The 14326-nt window shown below is 45.2% G+C and overlaps 1 protein-coding gene across 1 annotated transcript; it reads right to left on the bottom strand.

The window, feature by feature from the left end:
* Positions 1-8170: 8170 nt before the first annotated feature.
* LOC119308515 (ferritin-1, chloroplastic-like) lies at positions 8171-10522 on the bottom strand. The gene is made up of 8 exons (XM_037584646.1): positions 10141-10522; positions 9843-9926; positions 9685-9745; positions 9496-9583; positions 8837-8898; positions 8671-8736; positions 8501-8564; positions 8171-8418 (listed from the first exon to the last, which is right to left on the bottom strand). The coding sequence occupies exons 1-8, from the start codon at positions 10443-10445 to the stop codon at positions 8375-8377; spliced, it is 774 nt and encodes a 257-aa protein (XP_037440543.1). The 5' UTR covers positions 10446-10522; the 3' UTR covers positions 8171-8374.
* Between the last annotated feature and the right edge of the window lie 3804 nt (positions 10523-14326).

The following is a 14326-nucleotide window of genomic DNA, read 5'->3' as shown; positions in this document are numbered from 1 at the left end:
CGGCAGGAGCCATAGGAGTTGTCTTTATTTATTGTATGACCTGCGTGTCACTGAATAACGCCATGTAATTACTTTACTTCATTGCTAAACCGTTAGCCATAGTAGTAGAAGTAATAGTTGGCGAGACAACTTCAAGGAGACACGATGATGGAGATCATGGTGTCATGCCAGTGACGATGATGATCATGGAGCCCCGAAGATGGAGATCAAAAGGAGCAAAATGATATTGGCCATATCATGTCACTATTTGATTGCATGTGATGTTTATCATGTTTATGCATCTTATTTGCTTAGAACGACGGTAGTAAATAAGATGATCCCTCATAATAATGTCAAGAAAGTGTTCCCCCTAACTGTGCACCATTGCGAAAGTTCGTTGTTTCGAAGCACCACGTGATGATCGGGTGTGATAGATTCTAACGTTCACATACAACGGGTGTAAGCCAGATTTACACACGCAAAACACTTAGGTTGACTTGACGAGCCTAACATGTACAGACATGGCCTCGGAACACAAGAGACCGAAAGGTCGAACATGAGTCGTATAGTGGATACGATCAACATGAAGATGTTCACCGACGATGACTAATCCATCTCATGTGATGATCGGACACGGCCTAGTTGACTCGGATCATGTATCACTTAGATGACTAGAGGGATGTCTATCTGAGTGGGTGTTCATAAGATGAACTTAATTATCCTGAACATAGTCAAAAGGTCTTTGCAAATTATGTCGTAGCTTACGCTTTAGTTCTACTATTTTAGATATGTTCCTAGAGAAAATTCAGTTGAAAGTTGATAGTAGCAATTATGCGGACTAGGTCCGTAAACTGAGGATTGTCCTCGTTGCTTCGTAGAAGGCTCATGTCCTTAATGCAGTGCTCGGAGTGCTGAACCTCGAATGTCGTCTGTGGATGTTGCGAACATCTGACATACACGTTTTGATAACTACGTGATAGTTCAGTAATGTTAAACGGTTCAGAATTGAGGCGCCAAAGACGATTTTGAAACGTCGTGGAACATATGAGATGTTCAAAGGGCTGAAATTGGGATTTCAGGCTCGTGCCCATGTCAAGAGGTATGAGACCTCTGACGAGCTTCTTAAGCCTGCAAACTAAGGGAGAAAAGCACAATCATTGAGCATGTGCTCAGATTGTCTGAGTACTACAATCACTTGAATCGAGTGGGAGTTAATCTTCCAGATGAGATAGTGATGGTTCTCCATAGTCACTGCCACCAAGCTATTAGAGCTTCGTGATGAACTATAACATATCAGGGATAGACATGATGATCCTTGAGCAATTCGCGATGTTTGACACCGCGAAAGTAGAAATCGAGTAGGAGCATCAATTGTTGATGGTTAGTAAAACCACTAGTTTCAAGAAGGGCAAGGGCAAGAAGGGATACTTCATGAAATGGCAAATCAGTTGCTGCTCTAGTGAAGAAACCCAAGGTTGAACCCAAACCCGAGACTAAGTGCTTCTGTAATGAGGGGAACGGTCACTGAAGCAGAACTACCCTATATACTTGGTAGATGAGAAGGCTGGTAAGGTCGATAGAAGTATATTGATATACATTATATTGATGTGTACTTTACTGGTACTCCTAGTAGCATCAGGGTATTAGATACCGGTTCGGTTGCTAAGTGCTAGTAACTCGAAATAAAAAGCTACGGAATAAACGGAGACTAGCTAAAGGTGAGGTGACGATATGTGTTGGAAGTATTTCCAAGGTTGATGTTATCAAACATCGCACGCTCCCTCTACCATCGGGATTGGTGTTAAACCTAAATAATTGTTATTTGGTGTTTGCGTTGAGCATAGACATGATTGGATGATGTTTATCGCAATACGGTTATTCATTTAAGGAGAATAATGGTTACTCTCTTTATTTGAATAATACCTTCAATGGTCTTGCACCTAAAATGAATGGTTTATTGAATCTCGATCGTAGTGATACACATGTTCATGCCAAAAGATATAAGATAGTAATGATAGTACCACATGCTTGTGGCACTGCCATTTGAGTCATACTGGTATAAAACGCCTGAAGAAGCTCCATGTTGATGGATCTTTGGACTCACTCGTTTTGAAAAGATTGAGACATGTGAACCATGTCTATTGGTATATACGCATGAAGAAACTCCATGCAGATGGACTGTTTGGACTCACTTGATTTTGAATCACTTCAGACATGCAAATCATACCACATGGTCAAGACGACTGAAAGCCTAGTTTTCAGTAAAATGGAACAAGAAAGCAACTTGTTGGAAGTAATACATTTTGATGTGTGCAGTCCAATGAGTGCTGAGGCACGCAGTGGATATCGTTATGTTCTTACTTCACAGATGATTTGAGTAGATACTGAGTATATTTACTTGATGAAACATAAGTCTGAATTATTGAATGGTTCAAGTAATTTCAGAGTGAAGTTGAAGATCGTCGTGACAAGAGGATAAAATGTCTATGATATGATCATAGAGATGAATATCTGAGTTGCGAGTTTGGTACACAATTGAGACATTATGGAAATTATTTCACAACTAACACCGCCTGGAACACCATAGTGTGATGGTGTGTCCGAACATCATAGATGCACCCCATTGGATATGGGGCATACCATGATATCTCTTATCGAATTACCACTATCATTCATGGGTTAGGCATTAGAGACAACCACATTCACTTTAAATAGGGCACCACGTAATTCCGTTGAGATGACACCGTATGAACTATGGTTTAGAGAAACCTAAGCTGTCGTTGCTTGAACGTTTGGGGCTGTGACGCTTATGTGAAAAAAAGGTTTCATCCTGATAAGCTTGAACCCAAAGCGGATAAATACATCTTCATAGGACACCCAAAACAGTTGGGTATACCTCCTATTTCAGATCCGGAAGCAAAAGTGATTGTTTCTAGGATCGGGTCCTTTCTCGAGGAAAAGTTTCTCTCGAAAGAATTGAGTGGGAGGATGGTGGAGACTTGATATGGTTATTGAACCGTCACTACAACTAGTGTGTAGCAGGGCACAGGAAGTTGTTCCTGTGGCACCTACACCAATTGAAGTGGAAGCTGATGATAGTGATCATGAAGCCTCGGATCAAGTCACTGCCGAACCTCGTAGGACGACAAGGACGTGTACTGCTTCAGAGTGGTACAGTAATCCTGTCTTGGAGGTCATGTTGCTAGACAACAATGAACCTACGAGCTATGGAGAAGCGATGGTGGGCCCGGATTCCGACAATTGGCTCGAGGCCATAAAATTCGAGAGAAGATCCATGTATAAAACAAAGTGTAGACTTTGGAAGAACTACTTGATGGTCATAAGGCTGTTGGGTACAGATGGATTTTAAAAAGGGAAGACAGACAATGATGGTAAGTGTCACCATTAACAAAGCTCGACTTGTCGCTGAGATGTTTTCCGACAAGTTCAAGGAGTTGACTACGATGATACTTTCTCACTCGTAGCAATGCTAAGAGTCTGTTAGAATTATATTAGCAGCTACTGCATTATTTATGAAATCTTGCAGATAGGATGTCAAAATATAGTTTCCTCGACGATTTTCTTGAGGAAAGGTTGTATCTGATACAACCAGAAGGTTTTGACAATCCTAAAAGATGCTAACAAGTATGCAAAGCTCCAGCAATCCTTCTAAGGACTGGAATAAGCATCTCAGAGTTGGAATATACTCTTTGATGAGATGATCAAAGATTTTGGATTTATACAAAGTTTATGAGAAACTTGTATTTCCAAAGAAGTGAGTGGGAGCACTATAGAATTTTTGATGAGTATATGTTGTTGACGTATTGTTGATCAGAAATGATATAGAATTTCTAGAAAGCATATAGGGTATTTGAAAAGGTGTTTTTCAATGGAAAACCTGGATTAAGCTACTTGAACATTGAGCATCAAGATCTATAAGGATAGATCAAAAACACTCAATAATACTTTCAAATGAATACATGCCGTGACAAGATTTTGAAGAAGTTCAAAATAGATCGGCGAAGAAGGAGTTCTTGGCTGTGTTATAAGGTGTGAGTATTGAGTAAGACTCAAGACATGACCTCGGCAGAAGAGAGAGAATGGACGAAGGTCGTCCCCTATGCTTCAGACATAGGCTCTACAGTATGCTATGCTGTGTACCGCACCTGAAGTGTGCCTTGCCATGAGTCAGTCAAGGGGTACAAGAATGATCCAGGAATGGATAACAAGACAGCGGTCAAACATATCCTTAGTAACTAGTGGACTAAGGAATTTTCTCGATTATGGAGGTGGTAAAAGAGTTCGTCGTAAAGGGTTACGCCGATGCGAACTTTGACACTAATCCAGATTATTCTGAGTAGTAAACCGGAATCGTATAGTAGAACAGATATTTGGAATAGCTCCAAATAGAGCGTGGTAGCTGCATCTAGGAGATGACATGGAGATTTGTAAAGCACACACGGATCTGAAAGATTCAGACCCGTTGACTAATAACCTCTCTCACAAGCGAGATATGATCAAACCCCATGGGTGTTGAATTCATTACAATCACATAGTGATGTGAACTAGATTATTGACTCTAGTGCAAGTGGGAGACTATTGGAAATATGCCCTAGAGGCACTAATAAAATGGTTATTATTGTATTTCCTTGTTCATGATAATTGTCTATTGTTCATGCTATAATTGTATTAACTGGACACCGTAATACATGTGTGAATACATAGATCACAACATGTCCCTAGTGAGCCTCTAGTTGACTAGCTCGTTGATCAACAGATGGTCATGGTTTCCTCACCATGGACATTGGATGTCATTGATAACGGGATCACATCATTAGGAGAATGATGTGATGGACGAGACCCAATCCTAAGCATAGCATAAGATCGTGTAGTTCGTTTGCTAAAGCTTTTCTAATGTCAAGTATCATTTCCATAGACCATGAGATTGTGCAACTCCCGGATACCGTAGGAATGATTTGGGTGTGCCAAACGTCACAACGTAACTGGGTGGCTATAAAGGTGCACTACGGGTATCCCCGAAAGTGTCTGTTGGGTTGGCACGAATCGAGACTGGGATTTGTCACTCCGTGTGACGGAGAGGTATCTCTGGGCCCACTCGGTAATGCATTATCATAATGAGCTCAATGTGACTAAGTAGTTAGTCATGGGATCATGCATTATGGAACGAGTAAAGTGACTTGTCGGTAACGAGATTGAATGAGGTATTGGGATACCGACGATCGAATCTCGGGCAAGTAACATACCGATTGACAAAGGGAATTGCATACGGGATTGCTTGAATCCTTGACATCGTGGTTCATCCGATGAGATCATCATGGAACATGTGGGAGCCAACATGGGTATCCAGATCCCGCTGTTGGTTACTGACCAGAGAACGTATCGGTCATGTCTGCATGGTTCTCGAACCCGTAGGGTCTACACACTTAAGGTTCGGTGACGCTAGAGTTGTTATGGGAAATAGTATGTGGTTACCGAAGGTTGTTCGGAGTCCCGGATGAGATCCCGGACATGATGAGGAGCTCCGGAATGGTCTGGAGGTGAAGATCGATATATTGGAAGAAGGGTATTGGAGTCCGAAATTGTTCTGGGAGTACCGGGTGACGACCAGCCTGACCGAAAGGTGTTTCGGAGGCCCCGACAAGCGTTGGGGGGCCTTATGGGCCAAGGGGAGGGGGCACATCAGCCCACTAAGAGGCTGCGCGCCCCTCCCACCCCATCTCACATAACGTGGAGAGGTGGGGGCGCCTCCCCTAGGGCAGCCACCCCTCCCGGCTTGGGGGGCAAGTTTCCTAGGGGTGGGGGCGCCCAAACCCATCTAGGGTTTCCCCTGTGGCCGCCGCCCCTCCCCTAGGGCGCCTCCCCCTCCTCCCTTCCCCCTATATATAGTGAGGGAGAGAGAGGGCAGCCACACCCTTCCCTTGGCGCAGCCCTACCCCTCTCCCTCCTCGTCTCTCGCAGTGCTTGGCCAAGCCCTGCTGGAGTGGCACGCTCCTCCATCACCACCACGTCGTTGTGCTGCTGCTGGACGGAGTATTCCCCAACCTCTCCCTCTCCCCTTGCTGGATCAAGGCACGGGAGACGTCATCGGGCTGCATGTGTGTTGAACGCGGAGGTGCCGTTGTTCGACGCTTAGATCGGAATCAACCGTGATCTGAATCGCTACGAGTACGACTCCTTCATCCGCGTTCTTGTAACGCTTCCGCATCGCGATCTTCAAGGGTATAAAGATGCACTCCCCTCTCTCTCGTTGCTAGTATCTCCATAGATTGATCTTGGTGATGCGTAGAAAATTTTGAATTTCTGCTACGTTCCCCAACAGGAGGGAAGGCAGCTGAAGCAACTGTGATCTCCGTGTCATTTTGGCAATCGGTGGAGCATTGCATGAGAGCTTCACAGCCACTTCTTAGAGCTTTGAGGATCACTGATGGTGATGAGACTTCGGCTATGGCGGAAATGTGGGCAGCCATGGATTTTGCAAAGACACCATAAGGGAAGCTTTGGCACATAAGCCAAACCTCCTAGGTCAAGTGGTAGCTATTGTTGATAAGAGGTGGGTAATCAGATGGAACAAAAGCTACATGGGGCTGCTTTGTTCTTGAACCCAAATAAATTCTTTGCCATTAAGGAGTCCAACAGAAGACAAGCTGCCCGTCTCCGTTCAATGTTCAATGATGTGCTATGGAAGATGGTGCCCGATGATGAGCAGCAAGCAACTATTAGTAGGGAAGCTGACGACTATGAGCTGGGGAGTGAATGTTTCTCGAAGCCATTGTCAATTAAAGATCGTGACAAAAAAGCCCTCGTAAGTATAAATTTTATGGCAGCTTGTGTCTTCTTGTTCAGCTCAATTACTCCACTAATTGCTGGTTATTGTGGCCTTCTCTTTAATGTGGGACTTCTTGGTTTTGTAGTTCTTTGGTGGAATGCTTATGGTGGCCTTGCTTTTGACCTCCAAACTCTTGCAAAGCGAATCATTAGTCTATGTTGTTCAGCATCTGGCTGCGAGCGCAATTAGAGTGTATTTGCTCATGTAAGTAGCCATTAGTTGGTTGGTTTGATAGGCTAATTGCAGCAGCTTCTCACATATTTGTGTGCTTGCAGATCCACACCAAAGGGAGAAACCGTCTAGAGTACAAGAGATTGAACAAGCTATCATATGTCTCGTACAACCGGAAAATGGAAGCTAGGTTTCAGAATCTGCATGAGCAAGGCTCTAAAGCAAAGAAATCTAGTCCACTTGTACTAGAAGAATTTGAATGGGATAATGAATGGGTTGATATCAATACTGAAATGGTACATGAAGATCAAGCTCAAGTCATGGACGGTGAAACACCACTACTTTGGTCTCAGGTTGATGAAGCCATGGGTGCGTCAACTTCTCTAGCAGGCCGCAACAATCCTAGGAGAGCTCGTGGTGATCCTATTGCACGACCCATAGGCCCTTATATCACCTACACTCGGAACAACGCAAGAACAAGGCTGGTTGTGCATGATGAAGAGTTGAGGGCTGAATTAGAAGCGGCAGAATATGACAGACATGGAGAGCAGCGACGAAGATGATGCTGAATCTTTCATGTACCGTGCCGGCCAAATCGAGTGCAGCGACCGCGAATCGAACCAGCCATGGCGAGGAGCACTGGCGGCTGTGGGTCCCTCTCCTTCTTCCTTCCACGCAGGTAGTCAAGCAAGGAATCGAGTATGAAAGGAGTGGCAGCAAAGGCGAGAGCAGCGGCGAGCTTCGTAGGGTCGACTACAAGGTCAGAGGAGCTGGCCATGGCGACCCGATGGCCGGCAGGCGAGCAGAGGCGGCGTTCCGGCCACGCACGCAAGAAAAGGGCAGCGATTGGTGCGTCGCGAGAGTAGTAAAAAATTCGCGGCAGCCTCTGAAGTGCCCAATATTTTCACGAGAAGCCCTTTTTAGGGCTGCCCTAAAAATTTGGAGGGCATTTTTCACCCTCTCGTGCACTAAAAACGGCCCTGCCCTATTATAGGGCTGCTGTTGGAGAGGCCTAACACCTATATTTCGTTGCAACCGGGCCCTTCCTAAATTATCAGCCGATATTTAGCCAAAAGAAAAAAAACCATCTTTCTCCAGGCGGTAGTCACTGTAAAAGAAGTAGACAGGATGCAAGATGCAAGATGCAAGATGCAACAAGTAAATTTAGCAAGATTAGAGCAGAAGACTGGCATTTAAGAGCGGGGCACATCTCCCTTCGTTTTATTTCAAATCCCAAACACAGAGCAGTTCAGCAGCATAGCACCCTACAAACCCCACTGCAAAAATCCCTCAGAACCACATCCAGTGGTTGGCTTATCTGTCCACTACTTGACATATCACACCTACATCCTCCATTGCCCGTAGTCATCGTGTCCTTCAAGCTGCCTCCTCAAGCAGCATCTGATCGAAGTGCCACACTCCTGTATTTCATCCAAACAACGTAAGAAACCAGGGCAAACACAGGCGACCGAATGATGCAGCAGTGTTCAGCAAGATACTGACCGTGGCCTTTGCCGACTCTTCTCAGCTGCGACACATACTCAGAGATCTTCTTGATGGCGTCAACCTTTCACATAAATTTGAGGTGTTTCTACTTAGTAAAACAGACAATAAACATAGTCGTATGCTACATGTCTCGTGCTGTATTAACTGGAGAGTTTGGAGAGTTGTACCTGCTCCTGAAGGAATTCGCTCTCAACAAAGTCGGTCAGCTGAGGATCATTGCACCTCGTAGCTACCTGTTAATTTGGAGCAACCACATTTTAGATTCTGTGATGTAGCATTACATAGCCCATTCACAGTAACTTTGCTGTAAGTAGGCATGGAAGAACAACTTACACTGTGCAGGTTGTGCAGTTTCTCATTCACCAGCTTTTCAAGAGCTAGAGCCAACTCCATTGCTGACATTACGAGAGAGGCACAAGTTAAAATATAGGGTATCAGATGTTCCATTGCTAACAAATATATAACCATCAAAACTTATGTATCACAGGGTTCAAAAAAACAAATAGAAGTCAGGGAAACTATAATAATAATTTCAGAAATCTTAGCTACTTTGTGTTACGACACATATTTTGACTTTTCTTCCTCTTCATGCAGTTTAAATAAAAGCTTCCAAAACACAAAATATATTACAAATAATCAAAAGGCCATCAAACAGCTGTGAGTGTAGTGAGTACAGCACGCAGCTGATACTGAGAGATCTGACCTCTCCTCAACAAGACCATTAATTTATCCTCCCCTAAAAAAATGATGCAAATCCTAACTCATACAACCAGATTCACCCTAAGGTTTACTGAACTTTTGCAACAACATTGAGTTTTTGTCTGTGTTCCTGATCTGGCAACACCTCGAACCACTCCAGACAACTCAAGTTTCACATGAACAACCAGACACTTGTTATCACACAATAAGCACATCACATGGATTCCCCATGTAATGTAACGCGCCGTGAAATGCAAACACGTCCAGAATAACTGTATGAGGAGGCAACTTACCATACAGGGCATCGCCTTTCTCAGGATGGTCGAACTCCGTTAAGGGTGTGACAATTGACTGGAGCCTCACCCTGCCTCCACGTTTGTTCTGGTCGACACAAGAACACACGAAGCATGAGTATATAACAGCACGGGGCAACGGTCCGGACCAATCAAAGATAGCAATTAGAGAGGTAGCGAAATTGATACCTGGTACTCCATGAGCTTCTCGGCGTGCCCCCTCTCCTCATCGCTTGATTCCTTGAAGAACCTGCAAGAACAAACGCGCATCAGAACACTGTAGTGGTAGATTTTTAACGAATCCACCGGGCCAAATTTGGTGGTGTGGTGAGTGGGGAAGGACTTACTTGGCAAATCCCTTGAGAGCAACGTTGTCGCGGTCGAAGTAGGCGAAGAGGGAGTGATACGCGTACGAGGCATTGTACTCCACACTGCAATGGCAATTTTAAAGATTATAAATCGACATTTGCATCCATTTCGGATTGGAATCCATAGCGGAAACAGAGTCTCTTGTGGCAGTTTAAAACGGTTTCACGATCCTAACACAGAGATACTGCTAGATCTCTGCATGATTCGTCAGAAAAACACGCAACCGAGAAGAGTAAGGATTCATTTTATATTTATACCAAGCGGAGCAACACTCACTTGATCTGCTCGTTGAGGGCGGCCTCGCACTCGTCGACGAACTTGTGCCTGGCGAGCGACTGGTCCTTGCCCTGCGGCACGAGGGACAGCTCCCCCTTGAGCTCCTCGAACGGCTGGAACATCACGCCGCTGAGCACCTCCTTCCCCTTCGCCGCGGCCCTGCAGCAGACCGCCGACCCTGCCGCAGACGGCAGGGCCCCCGGCAGCCTCACCGAACCGGCGGTGAGCCCCGCCCCGGAGAGCTGGCCAACCGCTGCGGCGGCGGCGGCGGCGGTGGCCGGAGACGGCGCAACCCTAGGCAACATCTCGAACCCGAACGGCGGCGGCGCGCTTGCTATTCCGGAAATTGTGGGAGTGGGATTTGGTTTGTGCGGTGGAAGGTGGGAGAGGTGGAGATGGGGATAGATATAGGCGCGTGGTGTCCCCGGATCCGCTCCACGTGGACGGCGGCGATGGGCTGGGAGGGGCGGGGGCGCGTGGGGTGCGCGTGGCGGGCGAACGCACGGGCGGGGATATTTTGGGTTGTGTGGTGGTGGTGGAGCCCGGTGGCAGCGGAGGTGGAGCAAGTTGCGCCGGTCGTGTAGGGACTACGGAGGAGAACGAGCATCTGGTTTCGTCTTCTCTTTTGTGCAACATTTATTTATTCGGGATTTATTTCATGTTTTTGGACGTGCATTTACATTTCTTTATGGACAAGATTATCTGCAATGATTCTTTTATAGGTGGAAGTAATGTATTTACCTTCATCTGTTGCTACTTTCGGCACAAGCTATGTGTTACTCCCTCCGTCCCATAATGTAAGATAGTCAAAAAACGTCTTACATTATGAGAAAGCCTTAACTGTTAAAACCATTCTGTCGGATTATGAGAAAGGAACTGGTCAGCTTCTTAGTCCGAATAAGTGCTCCATTAAATTTGGCAAAAAGTGCAGTATGGAGGACCAGGTGTCCACGATGGTTATTCTAAATATTACTGTTGAAGGTTTTGAGGATAAATATCTTGGTCTTCGGTGCCAGAGGGTAGAATGAAGGTTGGAAAATTCCAGTCGACCAAAGATAAGACTTTAAAAAGAGCGTCAGATTAGGTTGAAAAGTATGCTTCTACTGGTATTAAGGAATCTCAAATCAAGGCTGTTTTGCAAGCGCTGCCAGTTTATGCCATGGGACTTTTTAAGTTTCCAGTCTCGTTATGTGAGGAGCTAGCTCAGATTATAAGAAACTTCTGGTGGGGAGACGAAGAGGGTAGGAGGAAAACCCACTGGTTAGCTTGGGACAAACTAACAAAACCAAAAGGACGGGGAGGAATGGGGTTTCGTGACCTTAGGTTATTTAACCAAGCGCTGTTAGCTAAACAGGCCTGGCGTTTATTGGTGTATCAAGAGTCGTTGTGTGCTAAGATTTTGAAGGCAAAGTATTATCCCAATGGTCACATCTTGGATACAGTTTTCCCGCAAACCACGTCCGTGAATTGGCAAGGAATCATGCATGGTCTGGAACTGTTAAAACAAAGGGTCATATGGAGAGTGGTCGATGGTAAAAATGTTAACATTTGGAGAGATAACTGGCTCCCAAGAATTTCGGGACTAAAAATTACAACTAAAAAGCATCGAACTAGACTGAAGTGGGTGTCGGAATTATTCATGAGCGGGACGAGAAGATGGGATGAAATTTTGATTAGGCATTCATTCTTTCATCATGATGCTGAAGAGATCCTAAACTTACGCATTCAGTCTGTGGGAGAAGGTGATCTAGTTGCTTGGCACTATGAGAAAAGTGGTATGTTCTCTGTGAAAAGTGCGTACAGACTGGCTTTAAATCTCAAGGAAAACAGGGACGAGACAGGAATATCCAGTGCTGCTGTTAATGAGGAAAGAAGACTGTGGGACGTTATTTGGAAGGCTAAGGTTCCGCAAAAAATTAGAATTTTTGCTTGGAGAGCTGTGACCAACAGTTTGGCGGTTCAGGTGAATAGAGTGGCTCACCATCAAACGGTCTACAGTATGTGTACTATATGTGGAGTTCAGGATGAAAATATCTTCCACGCTCTGGTGACCTGCCCTAAGGCGCGTGCTTTGCGTATCGCCTTGGGGGATGTCTGGAATATTTCGAGGGAGGAGTTGTTCAGTTTTACGGGGCTAGACTGGTTTCTCATCCTGCTTGACCAATTGGGGTCTCCGATACGCGAGCAAGTATTATTTATATTCTGGAGAGCTTGGCATCTGAGGAACGATTTGATTTTTGAAAGAGGGAAAGAATCGGTGAATGCGTCTGTTATCTTCGTGGATAATTATTGGAAGACTTTCTCCACTTCCAATGCTCGGGTGCAAGTGGACCAAAGCACCAAAGGGAAGGGGGTGATGGGGAATGGGGAGAATCTTAGTCCGCAAAAAGAAAATGATCGTGCTGTTTGGAAGCCTCCAGAGCGGGAGTATATTAAGATAAATGTTGATGCTAGTTTTGTGGAGAGCTTGAGATCTGCTAGCGCTGGGGTTGTCGCTAGGAATCATCTGGGAGAAGTCCTGGTGTCTTCTTGAGATTTTATTCGAATATGCTCCAGAGCGGAGGAGGCGGAACTTCGTGCGTGCCTCGTCGGGCTGTACATTGGTATTTCTCTTCACAAACCAATTATCTTGGAAACTGACTGCTCCTTTGCTGCTTCTTTCCTAGCGAAAGAAACTGTTGACAGGTCTCCTTATGTGGATCTAAAAATGGAAGCGATCAGCGCCTCCAAGTTTATTGTTGATCTCAAGATTGTTAAGATTGATAGGCAGGCTAACAAGGCGGCGCATGAGATAGCAAAATTTAGTTTTGATACCATGTCCGATGGTATTCTGTGTAATTCTGTTCCGCCCTGCGTGGCTAATTATGTAATGAAGGATTGTAAGACTATTGTTATTTGATCAATATATGGGTGGAGTTTTTAAAAAAAAAACATCTTACATTATGAGCCGGAGGGAGTAAGTCATTGGTGTACACTTGCAAAAAAAGGAGTCATTGGCGTACGTTTACAAGCCATAAGGGTCGTAACAATGGAAGGTTATCATAGTGGGGAGTAAATTTAGGTCAAATAAAGATTAAAACACATGCAAGTATTAAAAAAGATTTCTATTGCCCGGCTTGTGGCATTTGACTTGACCTCTGTGCTGATACGAATCAGGTGACATGCCCACAGCCAGTCACGTTGTAACTTGCGGGCACCCATCCGTTTGATCTGAAATGGACAAATCAGACCAAGAACTGTAACAAGAAGTCATTGTTCATGATGTGATGTAGACCGGGTACTGTAGAAGTGCACTGTAGCTATCTCACTGTTTATGTCAATCCGTAAGTTGATCCTTGATTGGACGGTCTAGGATGAGGGCAAGTCACCATACTGCTCAGCGGTGACTCGCTCAAGCAAGTCGCCGAATCTCAGTCCTCTGTGTGCATAGGATTGCAATAAAGTAGTTCGAGTGGATTGTAATTATTTCATTGTTATTCCTTTGAAACTCAAACCAAAAGAAAAAAATCTCCATTTCTCACGTGTCATTTTCCCCCACCAAATGGGTAGATAGTGGTTCTCAATGTATGACCATCGTTTTCCTTTGCTCTCGCTAAGCGGTGGCAGCGGCAGATCTAGTACCTTCCAGCTCAGCCGGGCAACCTATGGATTTGTTCTTTCCTATGTCGGTTTCTTAGGCGGCCGGTGGCAGAGAGGAGAATCCCTAAGTCTTGGTTTCGGCTAGTAGTTTTTGTTACAGTTTTTTTTCTCGTGGGGGCGACATTCAAGCGGATGGTGGCATCTCCTCTTCAAGTTGCTTTTCTGGGTTTCGATCCTTCTCGAGTTTGTCCTTCAGTACGGAGTTCCGGTGTGTTGGAAACGAATGTTTTGGCAATGCTTCACGATGTATTGATCGGTGCATAGCGCACGTATATATGGAGTACAAGGTTGGCCACAACCTCATCTATACAAAGACTAGGAGGTGGGCCGAGCTATACAATATACATGCACAAACCATGTATTCAACACCCCCCCCAGCAGTCGAAGCGTCGCCGGAGACGCAAAGACTGGACCTGAACTCCTCGAAAACATAACTAGGCAGTCCTTTTGTCATGACATTGGCAAACTGTTGCACCGTCGGGATGTGGAGGACCCGGATGCGCCCAAGGGCCACCTGCTCACGAACATAGTGTATGTCGAGCTCAAT

The sequence above is a fragment of the Triticum dicoccoides genome, chromosome 5B (genome assembly GCF_002162155.2).
Source record: "Triticum dicoccoides isolate Atlit2015 ecotype Zavitan chromosome 5B, WEW_v2.0, whole genome shotgun sequence".
NCBI lineage: Eukaryota > Viridiplantae > Streptophyta > Magnoliopsida > Poales > Poaceae > Triticum > Triticum dicoccoides.
This window is presented reverse-complemented; position numbering and strand designations above follow the sequence as displayed.

Bases quoted from the DNA above. Each gene is read 5' to 3' on its own strand.
- LOC119308515 (XM_037584646.1), bottom strand. From the start codon at position 10,445: ATGTTGCCTAGGGTTGCGCCGTCTCCGGCCACCGCCGCCGCCGCCGCC. The intron at 9,746-9,842 runs GTAAGTCCTTCC...TTGTTCTTGCAG, and splicing joins GCTCTCAAGGGATTTGCCAA to GTTCTTCAAGGAATCAAGCG. The intron at 8,565-8,670 runs GTACAACTCTCC...TTTATGTGAAAG, and splicing joins GCGAATTCCTTCAGGAGCAG to GTTGACGCCATCAAGAAGAT.